General features: G+C 31.6%; 1 protein-coding gene across 1 annotated transcript in view; it reads right to left on the reverse strand.

Moving 5' to 3' along the window:
* The window catches only part of LOC125051513 (AF4/FMR2 family member 1), a 201,447-nt gene extending 181,434 nt beyond the window's left edge, over nucleotides 1-20,013 (reverse strand). The window contains exon 1 of the mRNA XM_047651867.1: nucleotides 19,615-20,013. Within this exon, the coding sequence (XP_047507823.1) occupies nucleotides 19,615-19,625 (11 nt within the window). The 5' untranslated portion in view covers nucleotides 19,626-20,013. The remainder of the gene's footprint in view (nucleotides 1-19,614) is intronic.
* Nucleotides 20,014-20,420: the final 407 nt, after the last annotated feature.

Raw genomic sequence — 20,420 nt, forward strand, 5'->3', positions numbered from 1 at the left:
GTGTTCAATAAAAAAACATATCCTAACCGAAGTTTCTTAATCAAGAACACATATCCATTAACTGAAATTCTCACACGACATTAAAACAAATAAGAAATGAATTAGGAAATAATAAACTAACAAATAATAGAACTTTTTCTCAATTCACCCAACGGACATAGGTCCGTTAACCTATGTAATACAGCGAATTATATGCTTTTTAGGTTAGTCCAAAAAATATATTGAAATCAGTCTACGTTAGTATTAATCAAGCTATTGAAAAAAATCTCCATTACTCTAAAATAAATGAAATGAATCCCGTGAAAATTAAATTACAGCCTTCAATATGTTGCTTCACGGCAATGTCCCTTGAGTACTCCTCGTAGTCTTGCATCAAGACATTATCGCACTTAAATAAAATCAAAGTACACGTCTACATTACGCTCCAGAGGGAGCTTAAGACTTAAACAAAACTCAATAAAACACCAAGGAATAATTTTAAAAGGTATTGTACTCACTGAGTTCGTCCATTCAATTATTTCTTATAGTGCAAATTAGCCACGATAATTAAAGCCCGCTTAGCTGAATGAAGGAATACCTTTTAACTTTCCGATAAGATCTGTAGGAAACTTAAAAAAACCGCATACTTTCTATTAATAAATTAAAACAGTTTTTTTTAATTATACAGTATTCAACGTTTAAACTTCCCAAATCTTCTTGAAGCCACTTAAAATAAACTATTTTTAATTTTTATATAGATTAAAGAGGAATTGAAGATGAAACTCATTAGCCCATTTTCGAAATTAGTACATAATTAGAATTGATTGCTACTTTGCTGTAAGAAAGTTTATGTCATAGTAGGTACGTCTCTCTATTTAATAACTTATATTGGTGTTATATAACTAGATATTTTTTTTTATAGAACAGGGTGCAAACGGGCAGAAGCCTCACCTGATGTTAAGTGATACCGCCACCCATGTACACTCTTAATGTCAGAGGGCTCGCGAGTGCGTTGCTGGCCTTTTAAGAATTGGAACGCTTTCTTCTTGAAGGACCCTAAGTCGAATTGGTTCGGAAATACTTCAGTGGGCAGGCAGCTGGTTCCACATAGTGGTGGTGTGCGGCAAAAACTGCTTTAAAAAACGCTCAGTTGTGGAACGACGGACGTCGACGTGATACGGGTAGAATTTCATATTCTGCCTCGACGTCCGATAATGAAACTCAGCTGCAGGAACTAATCCGCACAACTATGCGAAGTAAGTCGTATAAAAGAATATATTATCTCTTAAATAATGCAATATTATTATTACATCAGCGCTATTGAATATTTAAGGTAAAATAAAAATTTGATGGCATTTGACATTTTATTTATGTTACGTATCAAATTCTCGAAGATTCTGCAGAGAGCATTATTAAATCTATTATGTATTAAAATACTTGTAAGGAATTCACTTTCACCATCAAGAAACAATACCGTCGAGAAAACGGTAACGTGTACACCCGCTGTGACCTACTTAACACGTTTCCATCGGAATTGAAAGACTTACTACTATGTTTAGAATAATTGAACAATGTTGCAATTTATGAAAGAGAATAGTCAATCTAGACCAAAAAATGAGAGTGAAGGTACATAAAGTCCCAACAAGCTGAAAATCAGTAAAATTGTTCAAAACATAATCATAAATAATATTTAAAAGTTCCCCATCATTCCCGTGTATGGAAAATTTTTTAATCAATGTCAAAGGTAAAAAAAATAGTTTTTCGCGATATTCAGCAAAACGGTAAGTTTTCTCATACGGTGGCTCGTAGGAAAAAAAGTATTGATACATTTTTTTATAGATAATTTTATGTTCTACATTTTTGTCTCAGGTACTTACTTTTATGATAAAACTTACCGTTTTGCTGAAAATCGCGAAAAGCTCTTTTTTTGACCATTGACATTAAACATTTTGATTGAAGGTACATAAAGTCATGCATTGACATTGAATGACTTTATATACCTTCGAATGTCTAAATTGACCGGACTAGAATGAGTAATTCTGTCATAAAAGACTGCTCTATCAAGCAATTTTATTAGCCTCACTATACGTGTAGTGTATTTAGATTTAAATACCTATTAACCGATTTATTAACTGCATATTATATAGCAAAGTCTTCCGCCGTGACTCTATATCTTCTAAAAAATACTATAAGAAAAAGAAGACGAAAGACAACTTTACTTAAAAGAGTGCCGTTATTGATTTTATGAATAAAATTCACAAAATCAAAATTCATTTATTCATATAGTACACTTATGATATTCAAAAAAATTGGTACGTTCGAAATTTACATTTACTACCAGTTCTTAAATCAAGGGCGTAGAGCGCTTCTTAATCGCAATGCTTTTAGTTTTTAAATTGTAAGGAATTGCAAGCATCGATATGGATATCGCTGAGATTTACGTGACATATTTAAACAATAGGTCATAGTATTACGTTTTTTATCCGTTTATTAATATTATATCTATAGTTTTCACTCTAAATTAATAATCTAGTATTGAAAAGCAAATTTAATTTGCCTATTTACGCTTGGTGCGCGGAACGAATTTTAATACATAATTATTACACATCTTATAAAGTTTATACAATCTAAGATAACAGTTAATTGACCCCAATTTAAAATTATTTCATGTCCACATGTATAATGTCTTCAAATGTAATATGTTTCGAATCCAGAAAAAATATATAAATATTTTAAGTATTATTCTTCCAAATTCCTCCTTCTATCACATCCATGGAATATAATTTACAATATACATATGTTTCTTTCTAAAGAAATCTCTGTTTGAAAAATCACTTTCATTTAAATAATACTTCTTTCAATTGTATACAAACTCTTACAAGCTTACTGCTTACAATTTAACGTATTATTATTCGGTAGTTTGTACTACACTAACTTAGTTATCATTCAAACTTCTTTGGTCAATTACAGATTAATTTATTTTCCAACAATTTCATACTACCGAATAATAATACGTTAAATTGTAAGCGGTTCGTTGAGGTTCACAATCTTTCGACAGTTTATAATCTCGCGAGGTAGATTACAATCTAACGGTGTTTACAATTTTACGGTGACATATATATATAAACACAAGTCGATATTCAGCAAGAGACTGTAGATACAATGTTATCTCTTGTAGCGACTTCTAATCTGTTCCTACGAATCACAACGATGACGACATACAGACAAAATATATAAAACATCACTTGTATCCTTAGAAAATAGCAATAAAACGATCGGTCACGCTTAATTTTTATTGAACAAAATGGCCGCGACCCATCCATTAACCTCGGTCCTGATGCGATAACTGTCCAATTCGTGAATAACAACAATTTGAAAACACATCCGCACCTTCGATAAGAATTTAAAGTAATTTTTATCTCAATTATCTTAATGACTATATAAAGGTAGAAGATAAGAGGTAAGACTTCGGAGCACTTTAACCACGCGTCACGGAGAAAGCCAAGGCCCAAGAAATTATGTGATCTGGTCAACTGATGGCTACGATATGGGGAAAAAAACAGTGTTGAGAGTATGTTTTTATAGAACAGAAGGAAGACGGGAATGTCACATACATTATATTAAGTTCGAAGACTAAGTGTTCCAATAGATATCTTAAGACGCAGTTCCGGCTTGAGTAATTAAATATCGCAAAATTCTAATACCAATTGACATTTTAGAATACCTAGGTCTTGAGACGGCAAGACCTACTCCTATCAGTACTATGTGAAAACAAGTATCTTATTAAATTGTTGAATGTGGTTTAAAGAAATATAGAATAATAAATGTTATTTCAAAGTCAGAAATTCTGTTCAAATCAAAATGAAATTTAGTTATTTCATAACCGCAAAATATCGAACGGTTGTTTCACAAGACAGTAATATAAGGTCATATTGTATTACAAAACTCTCAAAGTAGGTACCTCTATAGTTAAATAAATCACGTTACATACAATCTTTCTTGGTATAGCATAAGTCTTACGTCGTCAAGCGCAAACGCAAAATTAATTACTTGCATAGACTTACATCAAACATAATTGAATCTATAAATTCGAACCGCACCAAATTGGAATTATGTTTTGTTTTTTATTGCCCTATAATTCGATTTTGTTCCGCGCGATCCCAAGGCGATAGACATTTAGGGAACTATTAAATAAAAAAAAGTTTATAATTGTGCGGAACAAAAAAAGTACCACCAACTATATGGATCATGCATTCAAAAACAAAAGCGTAGAGCAGAGTTGGCCTAGTGGCCTGAAGTCGAAGATTTGTACCTGTGCACCATTGTACTTTCTATGAACGCTTTTAACACTCGTTCCTACAGTGAAGAAAAACTTCGTAAGAAAACCTGGCGAGACCCAACATTATGGCGTAAATGCCCTGCCCTATCTAGGTGATCAGCTAAAGCCAAGTATTGTTGCGTCACTGCTTTTAAACACTCTATAACTAAAATAAATCAGTGGTCAAATTAGGTCTGGGCCTCAGATTTCTGTATGTGTTTCATGATCATTTGTTAATCTAATAGGCTGATCAGCTTTCTGTGCCTGAAGCACGCCGTCGACTTTTTGAGTCTAAGGCAAGCCGGTTTCTTCACGATGTTTTCCTTCACCGTTCGAGCGAATGTTAAATGCGCACATAGAAAGGAAGTCCATTGGTGCACACCCAGGAATCGAACCTACGACCTCAGGGATGAGTCGCACGCTGAAGCCACTAAGCCAACACTTTGTATAATATAAGAATTACATGTACAGACTATACTAAGCCTAACAAATGTATTTAAACATTACAATACATAATATTGTCTTTTGTTTACGCAACTACTACACATTTAGCGATTTCGTATTTTTTTTATATATAAATTACGTGGAATGCGTTTTAGATGCCGTAATTTCATGTACAAGCAAGGGCGATACGTGACTTCAAACTGATTGATAAGCAATGTCAATAAATAAGACACGTCTGAGTTGAATTGTTATCAAGAAAGGCTGATTTTAATTATTGAAAATTGATTGTATTAAATTTTTTTAATAACTATCAACATGGAAGTGATTGTAACATCTGCCTACTCGCGAGGCCAGTCCTCTCGAGAAATTCCGTAACAAGAGATAAGAAACCAAATTATGTGAATAAACACCACAAGCGTCGGGAAGATTAGGAACTTAAATATTTAAAAAAACATCTGTCTAAATTAGCATTTTCAACTACACTAGAACATTCACATGATTTCGTTATATTCTCTGATTTAATTAGAGGCGAATTGTTAATACACATATATGTTACCGTCGGAACTACATCTCAAATATAAACTACACTTTATAATACGCGTAGGAGGCTCATCTGGCCTTGACGCAGCCCACAATTCCATTAAACTCCCAATTGTGTTGCCGGCTTTTAGGAGAACCAACTGCCGAATTGAGGAATTTATATTTATAAAAAAGTGCTTTAACAACGCTCGTGTATGTTATGTTTATCAAGTTTATAAACCTAAAAATAATAATTAATTTGAACAAGTCTATAATGGCCTCGATTTTATAGTACGCTTTACAATACAAAAACTAATATCTACATTTAGACCGCACGTCTAAAATACGAGTATATAAATAGGCTACGTCGGCTAGTGAGAGAGAAAATAGTGGTTTAATTTGGGTCGCGATATAACTGCTCACGAGCTATTTATACGAAACACCCTTATCTTGGGGTGGCAACTCCAATTACATATGTTCCAGTTACCTATTTGGTGCGTTCAATCTTTCAGTGACGACTGCAAGATACTATTTACAAGGTAATATTTTTTGTTTTGGAATACAACAGTGTTAGCTTTTAATATTTACTACACATATTGAAACATATTCAAGTAAGAATCTTGGTACAAGTGCGCATGTGTAATAGTTACTCATTTGACTCGTTCGGTTGATTACGAATTGTTACGAATTGTTTCGAACATCTCCCCAAAGTGGGATAGTCGAGTCGGAGTAGGGAATAGATTATAAAAGAGGTTGTGACACATGCGCACGGGCAATTCCTTTGTTCAAATTTGATGTTATACAGTTTATGTAAGTCAGTGAAGTGAATTATAGTGAATCAAGTCATCAGTGGAGCATTTAATTTCCTAACCCAAGAACTAGATCAACTAGCCCTTACAAAAGGTATCGTCAATGAACCCTATAACAAAATCGAAACAGATGTAAAAATATTTGCTATATTAGTACACGTAGTATATAGACTCGTTTGTGTATAAAAACGTGATAATATGCAATTCAAATGACAGAACTGAAGTATTTCCGAACCAATTCGACTTAGGGTCCTTCAAGAAAAGAGCGTACCTATTCTTAAAAGGCCGGCAACGCACTCGCGAGCCCTCTGGCATTGAGAGTGTCCATGGGCGGCGGTATCACTTAACATCAGGTGAGCCTACTGCCCGAATGCCCCCGGTCAAATAAAAAAAAAAAAAAAGAACAGATAAAATTATTCTAAAACATAAACAAACGTTATAACAAAACAAAACCTATCAGTGGAATGCTTCAAACAGAAAAGCATAAAAATTAATAAACTAAAAACAGCCATTTAAACGTAAGTAACGAACGATGTGGTAACAGTTTGTGACCTATTTGCGTACTGATAAGAAACACGGCTGCATTGTGTCGACTATTTAAAACAAACAGCATAGAATTGTAACGTTGGTGATTTTTTATAATAACGCGATAAGGAAACTAGTTTATATTTAAAAAGGACTTTATTGGCTGCGACGTCTGCATATAACATCCAAGGTCACATTCCGTTCATCAAAAAAGTATATTCTTTAAAACATTTTAACTTTTAGGGTTATATATTTGATGAAAAGTCAATATCGAATCCGTTCTTACAGATATAAAAAAATCCAATATGTTCTCGAATACAGATTTCATATGCAGCTTCATATTCTTCAAAATCGCAGAACAAAGCACTTGTAAACCTCCTGTTGCGATTGTCCATGGGCGGCGGTAAACACTTAACTTTAAGTGGCCCTCATTTGCTTCCTAACCCATTTAAAAACAAGAAATATACTTTCAGATGTTCAATTTACTTAGATTAGTGGGTCGAAAGCTGTCAGAAACTAGTGATTGGATGCGTTCATCTGTATGTTATTCTGACAAAAAACATCGAAACCTTTAGATACGTACATAAATTCGTATAAAATATACTAAGTACCTACACATAACATAGTCGATGAATAATACAGCGGTAAGGAAAATATCAATTGTAACATGACGCCAGCGACGCTTACCGAGAAATTAATTCACGGTTTATCAATGGAAAACATCGAGCTTTAAAAGGATAAATTGTTAAAAGGTTAACTCACAATAAGTAGTTTGGGTATAACATAATTTTTGTCGCCATTTCCGTTATCGCATTAATTGTCTGAATTTGCATATGAGGATAACAAAAAGGTTGATTAAGCCAATAATTAAAACGCCTTTATCGCACGACATTACAAAAGCGATTCTCACAAAATTGATTCGTTCACATGAACACCGCAATGTTAAAATGATTGCTTTAAACACAAACGACAGTTGAACTTTTGTTCGGACTATTGTGATGTAATTAATGTACAATTGCTTTATAATTATCGCCGTAGTTAATATACAGCAAAACCTATTCAGGTTAATGTATAAAACAGGCTATCAAGAGCAAAACTTTAAAATTTACGACCACAAGATTTTCAAAGCAAAACCCACAGCACTGCCGGTATACGAAATATCCACATATATATCTATTAAAAATTCTCATGTCACAATGTTCGTTTCCATACTCCTCCGAAACGGCTCAACCGATTCTTATGAACTTTTTATACATATTCAGTAAGTCTGAGAATCGTCTTCTATCTACTATTTAAATTAAGTGATTAAGTTTTTTTTATATTTTTGTTTTTATATTTTTATGATACAGCATACAAAAATACATACAACCCCTAATTTTCACTGCTCTACGATCAACCCCTATTTTTTATTATTGAAGATAGTTATTTTTATTGAACTAAAAAAATGTTTCCTAGAAATAACACAATGCAAAACATGGCAAAACAAACGTTTGCCGGGTCAGCTAGTAACATATAAAAGACATAACTTTTGACTAAATACAATTGTCATATTATCAAGAACGAATCGAATCTCACAAGTTTAATTAATCGAGAACCTCTCCAGAGTTGATGAATCGTCCAGTTTCTATTAATAGGTTCCAGGACTCAATCACTACGGGCATTGAACTCGGCTGTCTAGCGTAAACGTAATATAAAAATAACACAATTTCTTAAGAACAATTTACAAACAAATCGTTTACGCACGCAGGTGTATCTTACGATTTTCTTTACGAAATTTTTCACTTTAACTCTCAACTCACATTATTCTACGAAGGCAGTAATCATTATGTAATTTTACTATGAGGATTACATTTGAAAACTTTCTTACACGTGTAACATATACACCAATACGATGTAGTATAATTTAAGTAACTACTCAACAATAATAATTTTAATAACAATTTATATATAAAAAGAGCTGCGGGGCGGGATTGTCGATGATGGCGTTCTCTTGTGTCGGGGGCATATACTGATTTTGGGTCATTGCTTGGTATGTATATATATTTACATATATGTAAACTATTACTAATAAAGATTTATGCACATCGTATAAGCCTGTTATAAGAAAAATATTACTATTAAATGAATAGGCAAGTCTGATGTATACGGCTGTTACAAGTATACCTAACAAGTGTTTGTAGCAAGCCTTGTACAATGCTTAAACAAAGCAGAGGCCTAGTTTAACGGGTGTATAAGACAAAAATGGCGTCATATGATCTGATTTCGCGTTTGACAGCATTTTTTGACAGTTTAGTTAAAGGAAAGATTTTAGGTAGTAGGTATTTGTGTTTGTTGAAAATGGATTTTCTAGATCAAATGGAAAATTTAGATAATTTTGTTATTAGATTAACACATAGTATAGCCTCATATAACGATGTTACTATTATAGGCTGATGAAATATAAACTCCTATCAAAACCGTTATCAAAAATATATAATTTTAATAAATGTAAAAACCATACATTTCAAATTATTACTCCAGTCAAATTACGAAATAAATAAACATGAGCGAACACAGTTTGGGGATTTTGAGGATCGATAGGGGGGTGTATTCTGAGCATAAATTCCAATTTGAGGGGTTGTACTGAGGTCAGCTCAAGGTCATTTCGATGGAAACGCGTTTAATTCGATATCTCGAGAATGGTTAGTGTTAGGCGAAAAATTGTAGAGACCTTTTCTTTTCCTAACTAAATTTACTAACTTTTTTATTTGAAACTTTTTTGTATAACATTAATATTTTTCAAGTTATTACTCCCGCAAGGCAGAAATTTTACTTTTTTTTCAATTTTTCGTCGTTTTCTCCCCAACCATTCAATTTTATTAAATTTTACCGATCATCGAAGAGTAGATCTTTTAATTATGAACAATTTTGTTCTTAAACTTTTTTCCGTAATGCCAATACCTTCGGAGTTATAGATTACTTTACCGAGCGAAATCCGCGCCACTGTCGCAATATAAAAAGGTCAATCGATTAAACTATTTAAAAATTAGGTATTTAATTTGGGTAAGAAGTAAATTAACAATTAAAACTGTTTCACATATTTATTGATAGAAAAATAGGTTATAAAATTCGGAATATTAAGCACCCGAGGTCGATGGAAGTGATTCGTGAATATTCGTGGTCCTGACGGTATCGGGGCATACGTCGTCCTCGTCCATTGCGTCAAGAGATGGATTGCGTGCAAATGCAAAACCAAATGCAGCAAAGCGTGCGGATGCAGAAAGGCCGGCCTCTTTTGCTCAGTGATTTGCACCAATTGCCAAGAGAACTATTGTTCGAATGTCGCGAACGTTATCGACGAAGATGATCTTGACGCTATGGACGAGGACGACGTATGCCCCGATACCGTCAGGATCACGAATATTCACGAATCACTTCCATCGACCTCGGGTGCTTAATATTCCGAATTTTATAACCTATTTTTCTATCAATAAATGTGTGAAACAGTTTTAATTGTTAATTTACTTCTTACCCAAATTAAATACCTAATTTTTAAATAGTTTAATCGATTGACCTTTTTTATATTGCGACAGTGGCGCGGATTTCGCTCGGTAAAGTAATCTATAACTCCGAAGGTATTGGCATTACGGAAAAAAGTTTAAGAACAAAATTGTTCATAATTAAAAGATCTACACTTCGATGATCGGTAAAATTTAATAAAATTGAATGGTTGGGGAGAAAACGACGAAAAATTGAAAAAAAAGTAAAATTTCTGCCTTGCGGGAGTAATAACTTGAAAAATATTAATGTTATACAAAAAAGTTTCAAATAAAAAAGTTAGTAAATTTAGTTAGGAAAAGAAAAGGTCTCTACAATTTTTCGCCTAACACTAACCATTCTCGAGATATCGAATTAAACGCGTTTCCATCGAAATGACCTTGAGCTGACCTCAGTACAACCCCTCAAATTGGAATTTATGCTCAGAATACACCCCCCTATCGATCCTCAAAATCCCCAAACTGTGTTCGCTCATGTTTATTTAACCCGTTTTTAGCCATAATTTGACTGGACTATATAGCCATATCTTAAATTGGTAACAAAATTTATACAATAAAGTTAATTCAGCAACACACTTGAAGGCGTCCTGTGTCTTAAAGCAGACAAATAAGTTAGTCTCGATGTTGGAACAGTCAAATAATTGTAACAGATAGCAAATACGTCCAAATATATTCTCATTCGCGTTAAATTTTAATCGTCGACGATTTTATTACAATCCTTTTGAGTCATTATAAATTAATATGTTTGTTGAAAGTTAAAGTGAATAAATATCAACCCCCAATCATAAAAAATCAATGTTATAACACTACTTTAACTAACGCACACTTCCAAAACCCTTGAATATTTGGTATATTTGTGTATATATATTTTTAGTAAAAAAGATGGACGTATTCTTAATAAAATCATGCTTTGTTTTATAGTATATACAGTATCAATAATCAAACCATAATTAAAATCTCGTCAATATTAATTTCTTTGAACTCTTGATCTACACAATCTCTCTTACTGTCTCAAAAGGCAATTTATTTACTAACACTTTGTTACATTACATATTTAAGGAGACAACGGGCGGTGTTATTGCTAAGAAGCGGTCTCTTCCAGGCAACCCTTTTAAGGAAAAATAAATTCTAAGGGGACAAACTAATATTTTTTTTAAACGCCAGATTTAGACATCAAAAAATAAAAAAAGTAAAATTTAAAAGCTTAAGTGTCACGAATCACAGGTTCTAGAGTCAAATCGAAATTTAAAAAAAACATTCCACAATCTAGGTTTATAGTTTATAAAGACCGTACATGTTATAACGCGAATAAGTCCACGCCGAGTGAGTTGGCAAAGGTCCACGTCCGCCGACGGTAATATCTAAATCGTTTAGCTATGTCCCCAACAACGCAGACAATCCTTAAGATGTTCAATTTAGAGTTTTGCCATTAAAAGGCAATAATAGTGAACATTTTGATTTAAATACTTACAAATATAATAAGTTAAATATACTGAGGAGTGCCAAAGTTTAAAGTTTGTCCTCAAACAAATCGTTCATTCAAACCATTCTGTATATTCATAACTCACATGGAAGATATTGCAATATATATTATATACCTTGGACACATAACTTAAGTTATAGGCACATATGTAAAGAAAAATTATCAATCTTAGGATAAGTTAGAATATTATATCTTGAATTTTTTTATCTTATTAGATTTACACCAATCCCCGACTCCTTCGAATAAAGCGTAACAATTCTTAAAAGGCCGGCAACGCACTTGCGCACCTTCTGGCAATGTGAGTGTGCATGGGCGACGGTATCACTAAACATCTTCCTCCTCCATCAGCCGGTTTGACCTCTGTTATATTTTTTTTAAATGTTATACTCACTTTATATGTGCTAAGTAGAAGTAAGCATTATCAGCTTTTAACTAAACTTAATTAATAAGTTACGTTTTTAATATCATAATGTTCCGGAAGGTTTACGGAAAACACAACTTTTATTAAAATGCGTCTTTACTTTCCACGAGGATGAATAAGAATGGGAAGAAATCGCATTGTTTTAAAAGAAATTTTTCAAGATAGAAAAGCCCAAGCATTTATCTTAAACCATAGATGGATTATTTTTGATTGGATTGGAACCACTATGATTCTAAACTCTGACACAAAAATGTCTATGGGCTATAAACATACGTTTTTACTTATTATGTGTCAAATCCTTGATTTATATTCCCATATTATTTAATTTTACGTCAACATTTAGTCCGAAGGTTTATTTATCTGGAGTCTGGAATGAAATAGGACTAGATTTGTGGATGACGAATGTTTTCCGTCGGCGTTAAAGAGCTTTACTCCTATTTATGTCTGAGATGGGCCTGAACATTCATTTCGAGGGAATGTCTACAATTTGTGCTTCAGCTGTTACCTTTTTATTACCGCTATTGTTTTTGTATGGAAATTGTGTCGGAAACAGCTATGGGGATTAACTATGAGTATACTGATTATAAATACTTTGTATTTCAGAGTTTAAGAAGCACTGTTGGTATAAAATAAAAATAATATTGGAGCCTGTTTTGCTTTAATTTTAACTGATTAAAATCTAGCGAAAAATATTCGTAAGCTGTTTCTATTAATTTTTTTTAACTATAGGTAGTAAGATACAATACAGCCTTCTTTCTCTTTCTTCTCACTCCTACGTCTGTTAAACGATATCGTACTCACGATTTCGCGTGGGATTAATGAAAAGGTCGAAAATACTTTCATTTATTTACTACGTATTTACACACAAAAAACACTACGTATTTACACACAAAAAACAATAAACAAGCAACAACCTAATAATCTTTTACAACCCGTAGTAGACAACTTAAAGTGATACAGATGATTGAAGTGTAAAATATATATATTATAGACTATATAACAAATTTAAAGGCCGGCAACGCACCCACTAAAAATGGGTGTCTATGGGCTGCGAAGACTGCCCTTTTTGGTCGTCCCGCAAGCTCGTTTGCCCCCCTATTATATAAAAAACTGTCATTCACGGGCAAGTCATAGTCATAGATATTAGTTCTCATTGATTAAAACGTGTCGCATTAATAGGCCTTGGCCGGGGTATGGAGATACGTCAGCCTTGCTCCATCTTCCAATGCATCATGCACTACTATAAACAGCATCTAGTTAGGCCTGGCCTCGATATCAGGATCAGATTAAATTATCGAATCATACAGGACACTATGTGTATTATCTGTGTCTTTAGATTATATTTTTATCCACTCACTACTATTTATCCCACTTGTAAATTTTGCTATACAAAAAGCGGTTTTAAAGTGTGTTGTGTATAGTTAGACTACGGTTCGTAGCTAGATATATTATGATATAAATGTATGTAATAAAAATTTAATGTAGAGTAGCACTTGTTAATCAGGTTTAATATCAGCCTTATGTTTTTGTGTTGGATACATCTTTTTATACTAATTCGAACAGCGAATAAAGTCGTTATACTGTATCTAATCAATATAAATATATACCTTATGTAAATATACGTTTAATGAAAAGATGTTTGCCCATATCTTATTATCAGGCGTTATCTTAAACGAGATAATCGTATGGCCAAGTGTATATGGAAATTCACATTATTATATAGATAATATTCATAATTTTCTGAAGCTGAATGGACATAGAAGGACCATATATTTCTTAAAATAAATTAAACATATGTAGAAACTTGTCATTTAACCAGATTGATTCTCGTATTAATATTAAATACTATTTCAGACAAGTATAGTGTAATAGAGTTAAAACGAGGTCTATTCAAAGAATGAACAATAAGGTAGCAAATTTATAGCCGTCTCTTTTTATAAGCTGCGGTAGAAGGAGATAAAATATACTCTAATAAACCACACACAATAAATTATTAAGGTAGGTTCATTTGATCTAGATTTCTGCATTCTTATAACGCTGTCGATTTCAACGCTGACCTAATAATAAACAAAGGATAATTTAAAATTCATATTAGGAATGCGATACATTACGCGTGTTTACATGGCCTATTTACTTCATACCTACTTTTTTATAATCTATTTCATAGTAGATTAGAAAATGCAGCCAAATTTGGTAAATGTCAACATTACATTACACGCTATATATATATTTTATTCAATATCTCTTATGTAAAAGATAGAAATCAGTATTTATCACCATTTCCCTGTGTAAGAATGGCGAAGAGTTCAATTGTAACCTTCTCTTTCGTTCAAGGCCCTTGATTTGAAAACTGGCAGTAAATGTGACTAGAAGCATTTCATACATATACATATATATATTTATTTTTTGACGTTCATAAGTGTACATTTTGTTACCTATATGAAAAAAATATTTTTGAAGTTGAATTTGAATTTAATACAATCTACTTATTAAACATACTCCTTCGTCTCTGTAAATTTACATTATGATAGATTAGAATTAAGTAGGATTTAATTGATTTTATTTATGAAAGAAAGCAACGATATGTAAATAATCCAATTGGATTGGTATGACCAAACATGGTCACGGGTTGTTGCATCTCTAACGCTTACAAATTTTAGTCTGAAGAGGAATTTTTAAGCACTTTTTTAATTTCCTACAGCAGGATATACCTTTAACCGGTTACTTAATAGTATGGGCGCGATAACCGGCTAGTTAGCAACGCGTGCGCACCGTACATTAATTGCAGTCATTATCGACTATCAATAGAAAATGTTTGATTTATGTATTTTGCAATTATTGCTTTGTTTTATTATCGCATTTATATACACATAAATACTTAACAAATATCTTTGAATTGTTGTCAAATGAATAAAAACATTTTTATTATTATTTTTTTATCTTATTTATTTGAACTCATACAACATAAAGTAGGTTGTTTTATAAATGCTAACTTGCCTTGCTATTTTATACTCAGTTTGCGAACATCACAACAACATTTAGATGGCAGAGTTTTGACAAATCGAAAGTGGGAAATTCAGCTTTATTTTTAACTAAAAAAAAAATTATAGACTGAATAGATTATTATAATATAATTGTGACATACTAATACTAACATTCCCAGCTAGGAACTAATAAAAAAATTGCTGAAGCAACACAAGCCTAATCATGTCAAAGGTTGCTCTTAGGATTCTCGAGACAAGGAGGAAGGAATTGTTGAGACCAAATAACCATGTCTCCGAAATATGATATGATTGACCATAGTCAATCATCATAAGCATAAATTATTATAATTTGCGTTCTGAGCGAGAATCGCAACTGACATTCCATGCTTCATGGTCCCTTAACTAAACTACTTAGGTGCGAGGCTCTGTGCTTGGAATCAATATTAGGGTAACACACACACACACACACACAGAATCCATATTTCACTTACAAAATCAAAAATCAAATAGACAATAGTAGAATCCCAAATGCTACTGAATACTGTAATTTAAATTTTGGTAATGCTATCTTAACATCCGTTCAGGCAACACCTGTTTGGTTGTAATTAATTCTATAGAGGCCGAACACGTGATGAAGTGCGCTTTACATTAATTAGCATTAATTACACTCTAGCTGGTCCAATAACCATTGGTCGATTACAGAGATTATTTAATGGTATATAAAGGATATGTATTTTATATTAACGCGACCTCTGTAGCTAGATTGATCGCGTTAATTATGTACCTTAACTTCATTGATGTATGCAGAGAAAACAGGCGTTAACTGAAGCCTTAATAAAGCCCGAAGGAAGGAATTCAGAAGTAGTATGCATGTGCAGACACTTTTGTGCTTGTTTCAGTTAAAGCTTTTTTAGGAACTATTGCTTATAAAAACACATATTCTATTTGAGTCTGAGATTTTATCACTTATGTACTAAGTAAATGTTTTAGATAATGGAAGTACACGCCACATGAAGGCAACATTTTTTACTCACACAACAAACAGCTAAGCAAACAAACATTTTATACTAATTTAAAAAGCCATTAAGATAAAACTGAAACACAAATCGAATCCGACAGATGCAATAATTACAATTAGGGCCATTCCTTCAAACACTATGTTCTTCTAAAGAATGGACATACATGTTTAGGCGATAAAGGCTCTACAACTGATATTATAAAGATTTGACCCTGCGTTGTTATCTGTAAGTAAACTAGGTTACCATTGTACATTGAACACTTAAGTGTATATTTATAACAATAGCAAGTAAATTGTGGCATGGGTAAAGTACTACAAATAAAGTTTATCTGTTCCAACTAATGTAAAATATTGGTTATTTTATACTTTAGCTAAAAATGTGATGCAAGAAACATCTTTCCTATACAAAAATTGTAAGTTAATTTAATTAGACGAATTTAAAAAAAGGTTACAATACATCAAAATATTAAAAAGCTTTAAAATTAATCAAGCAAATAATTGGTCTTGCTATAGCTTGCTAGGTCTTTTAAAATATAATATATATAATAATTATGATTTACATTGACTTAAATCTTATAGACTTGGACTTAGATTGTAGGGTACTACAAGTAAATTAGTGCAGGGTAGGGAATAGAATTGCAAGTACGTAAGTATTTTTCTATATAGATCATAGTGCTAAAAAAATAATTGAACAATATGCATGTCAATAATCTAAGATAATTGATTATTAATATTGTAGAAAATTATTATTAGAAAATTAAGTAAGCATACTATTACTTTTCAGCCAAGAATATTGCATAGGCTAGATTGTAGCTGCTCTCACTTCTTTAGTAGGAAGATCAGAGGTCGAGAAAAATGTGAGGCAGAGGATAAATTAGGAAATCTTTATAATTTTGTCATACTATCTACATAATAAAATGGGAAGTTATAAATACCTTACGTATATTTGTTAAATATAATATTTCCTTAAAGTATTTATGTTGTTCAACTGGCTTATATTATAATATACATTAAATATATATCAGGGTGACTAAAATGTTACTAATAACATAAAGTACAACAACAATTTTACAGTGTTATAAGGAAAATGGCATTTCAAGTTATGAAACTGATCTATTTAATTGTGTGTAATTTTCCTCTGATTTTAAAACACATTTTTTTTATTTATTGTAAAACCAATCAAAATTAATTACAGGTGATTGTAGTCATTAAAATCATAAATAAGTCATTAATCCAGATATGCAGAGTCTAAATAAGGGGAGTTAGAGACATTTATGCATACATTTTATTTTTAGGTGAACATTGACTTTGGTAGGGAAATTTTCCACTTCTCTTAAGTCATAATTTGGTATTGACAGTTGTTGAAAACTGTCATTTTATAAAGGAACATATAAGGAACAAAGTTTAGCAAATTAAAAATAACTATAAAGTAGAGTTTTTTACTGAACATAATATATGAATATGGATAAAATTTTATTTTATTACTCAAGATCCTTGATTGATGATCAACAAAGTCTAGACATATGTATACATATTTTATAAAGTAAAGAGGTTCTAAAGGGTAATCTCCTGGGATAGAAACTTGCTAAATTCAACAGACAGACCTTTAGGTTGAAATCAAATTTGAAGGAACAGAATCCTATTTATTTAAAGCACAAAATATATAATGATGGCAATTTTGTAAAAATTAATGACAAAATTTAGTTAAAAGAACATAAGTACACTTCAATTAACAATGTACATGTATACTTTAAAAGAAACAATTGGAAATCTCTAGATTCATCATTTTTCATATAAAAATTGACTGAAAGATGTTTATTTAGTAAACTGGTGTAAGTTATATATTATATATAAAGTTCATGATAATATATGTACAAAACTATCAAGGAAGGTAAGAGACTGACATATCTCTTGATGTCGGGTCAAGGTTGTAAAGTGGTTGGTGTTTAAAGATAACCAGTTTTGTCTTACAGTAAATATACAATTTAGCTTAGTATGTAATTTTTATTGCAAATCATGTAAGCATTGTGCTGATTTAAAAAGCCTGTTAGGTAATGATCATGCTAATAAACCGATAATTGCATGAATTACATAATTATTATAATTGATTAAACAATTTTAACATTGACATGCTTTTGTCTGACAAAAATCTTTTAATGTAGCAGTGTCTTTCATAATACATCTGAGCATTATGCACAATTTATTAATGCTTATAAACAGATCATTAATAAGAATGTTAATATTTTCTGCCACTGGCAAAGTAAGCCAAACATGTGAAGGGCCAAAGTGAATGTCTTATAGGCACATATTACAAAAAAGAGTTTTTCTAGAGTCTTCATTGAATTTATGCCAGTTTCATATAAAGAATAATAATATATATTACAAGTTTAAAGTAAATTGCTTGTAAATACTAAATTTTAGACCATTGCATTGAATATAGAAAAAAATGTGTTTTTGTATAGTTTAATACATTAATTTTAATGGAAGTGCAACTTTTGGTTTTACAGAAAATTATTTCTTTTAACCATATTTTTCCCATAAGACACTACCACAGTAGATATTTAATATAAGGATATGAGTAGATAATTTTCCTAATTTTTTTCATTAAACTAATAATATGAAAAATTCTGCATGTCTAGTGTATTCAAAATAAAGTGCCTCTTCTCAAATAGTTTTTTTACACCCTTACAGGCATATGTTATGTTACTTTACACATCTTAGAAATGACAAATATGTGGCTTTTATTATTTAATTTTCTTTTAAAGACGAAATTTTATGGAGAAGAGTGAAACATGACTGACAAAAATCATATAAATCCATCATTTTTTAAATCCTACATTGTACCAATATTGTATCAATAATACACAGATATAAAATAAATAGTTAAATAGTTATAGGCTAAACACAGTACTTTTAAAAAAAGATGTATAAATGTTATGGTAAGTTGTAACAAATTTGTATTAGAAATGTAGAAATACAAAACTTATGAGTTACTCTTACTTACTCACAGTACCTATAACATTTCTAAATAACTTAATTTACCAGAAAAGTTATAAATAGGTATGTTCTTTAGTTGCTACATAGAATTAAATTAGCAGCCATTCATTTTAAATAATGTCTTTCCTAAACATTTTAGTAAAGTTTGAAGCTATTATATACTATATAGAAAACTAATCTAATAGCCAAAACATAGTAGGAACTTTATAGCCGTCTCGTTTTATTTCACGGCCTATACAATCGCCCTATCACTGTTACTCCCTTCACTTCAAGAAGAGAAAGTATCAAGAGAAATAATACATCCTAGATCCAAATTACGTGTACGACATCTAACTTAGAAGAAAATAGATGGTCTTAACTAAATCTCAAATCTTTACCTCAGAAACTCCAAATTACGAGATCATAAACAACAAAAGTTGTATCATAACCTATAATAAAGGTATCGAAGCAAAACATTGCCCCATAACCACTAATTATTGAATATAACAGATTTAGATATAAATTACCTAGCACAATTTACAAATATGTACATTTTAATACATAAAATATATGCAAATAAGGAAATAATAGTAACTGATTACCCTTTCTTCATGAGCCACCTCTGATGGCCCCAGTTGTATTGAAATTGTTCCACTGTTGGAAACACTTATCCATTTTAACACGCATCGATTATAGCACTGTAATTTATTTATGTTTTCACTACTTGTCACAATCAAACTTTATTTCTACTATTCGTTGCGCTAAACGCAGACGTCATTGACAAACAACCAAAGTGACGAGTTATTGCACGAAATCACATAGTAGTTTTGTAGTAAAACACTGTTTAAGTTCATTGTTATTTCAAAGAACATCACATTTTACCTTACTGTGTGTTTACTTATCACTTAACACGGTATTACAGTCGATTATTTACAAAAATAAAAGCGAACACAGCAAAAACTCTTCAGCAGTCAGCAATCGCGACATTGCACACTGACGCAGATGTGCGATTTCGTTTTACACGATAATTACACGCACACATTTAAAATAAAGACACAGATACCACAAATATGGGACAGACTGTAATAGTCATATAAAATGCATACAGTTATATACATATTTTGTCATATCGCTATATTGTGAACCTTTGAAATTAGTTGTTTTACATTCTTTATGTATTTTTCGGTTATTTTGGCGGTGTAGTAGGTAAATGAGTTACCTATTACGATCAAAGTTATTGTTATTTATATGTTCCGAGTCTAAAGTTTATACAACTTTTAGCTTTTTTTTTTCTTTTCGCCCACGGCGCAGGCTTTATATAGTCTTTCGACCATACCGCCTAGTCTTTCGTAAAAACATAACTTTTAGTATTTTATTTAGTTGAAAATTAGTAAAACTATTATGTTAT

The sequence above is a fragment of the Pieris napi genome, chromosome 8 (assembly GCF_905475465.1).
Source record: "Pieris napi chromosome 8, ilPieNapi1.2, whole genome shotgun sequence".
Taxonomy (NCBI): Eukaryota; Metazoa; Arthropoda; class Insecta; order Lepidoptera; family Pieridae; genus Pieris; species Pieris napi.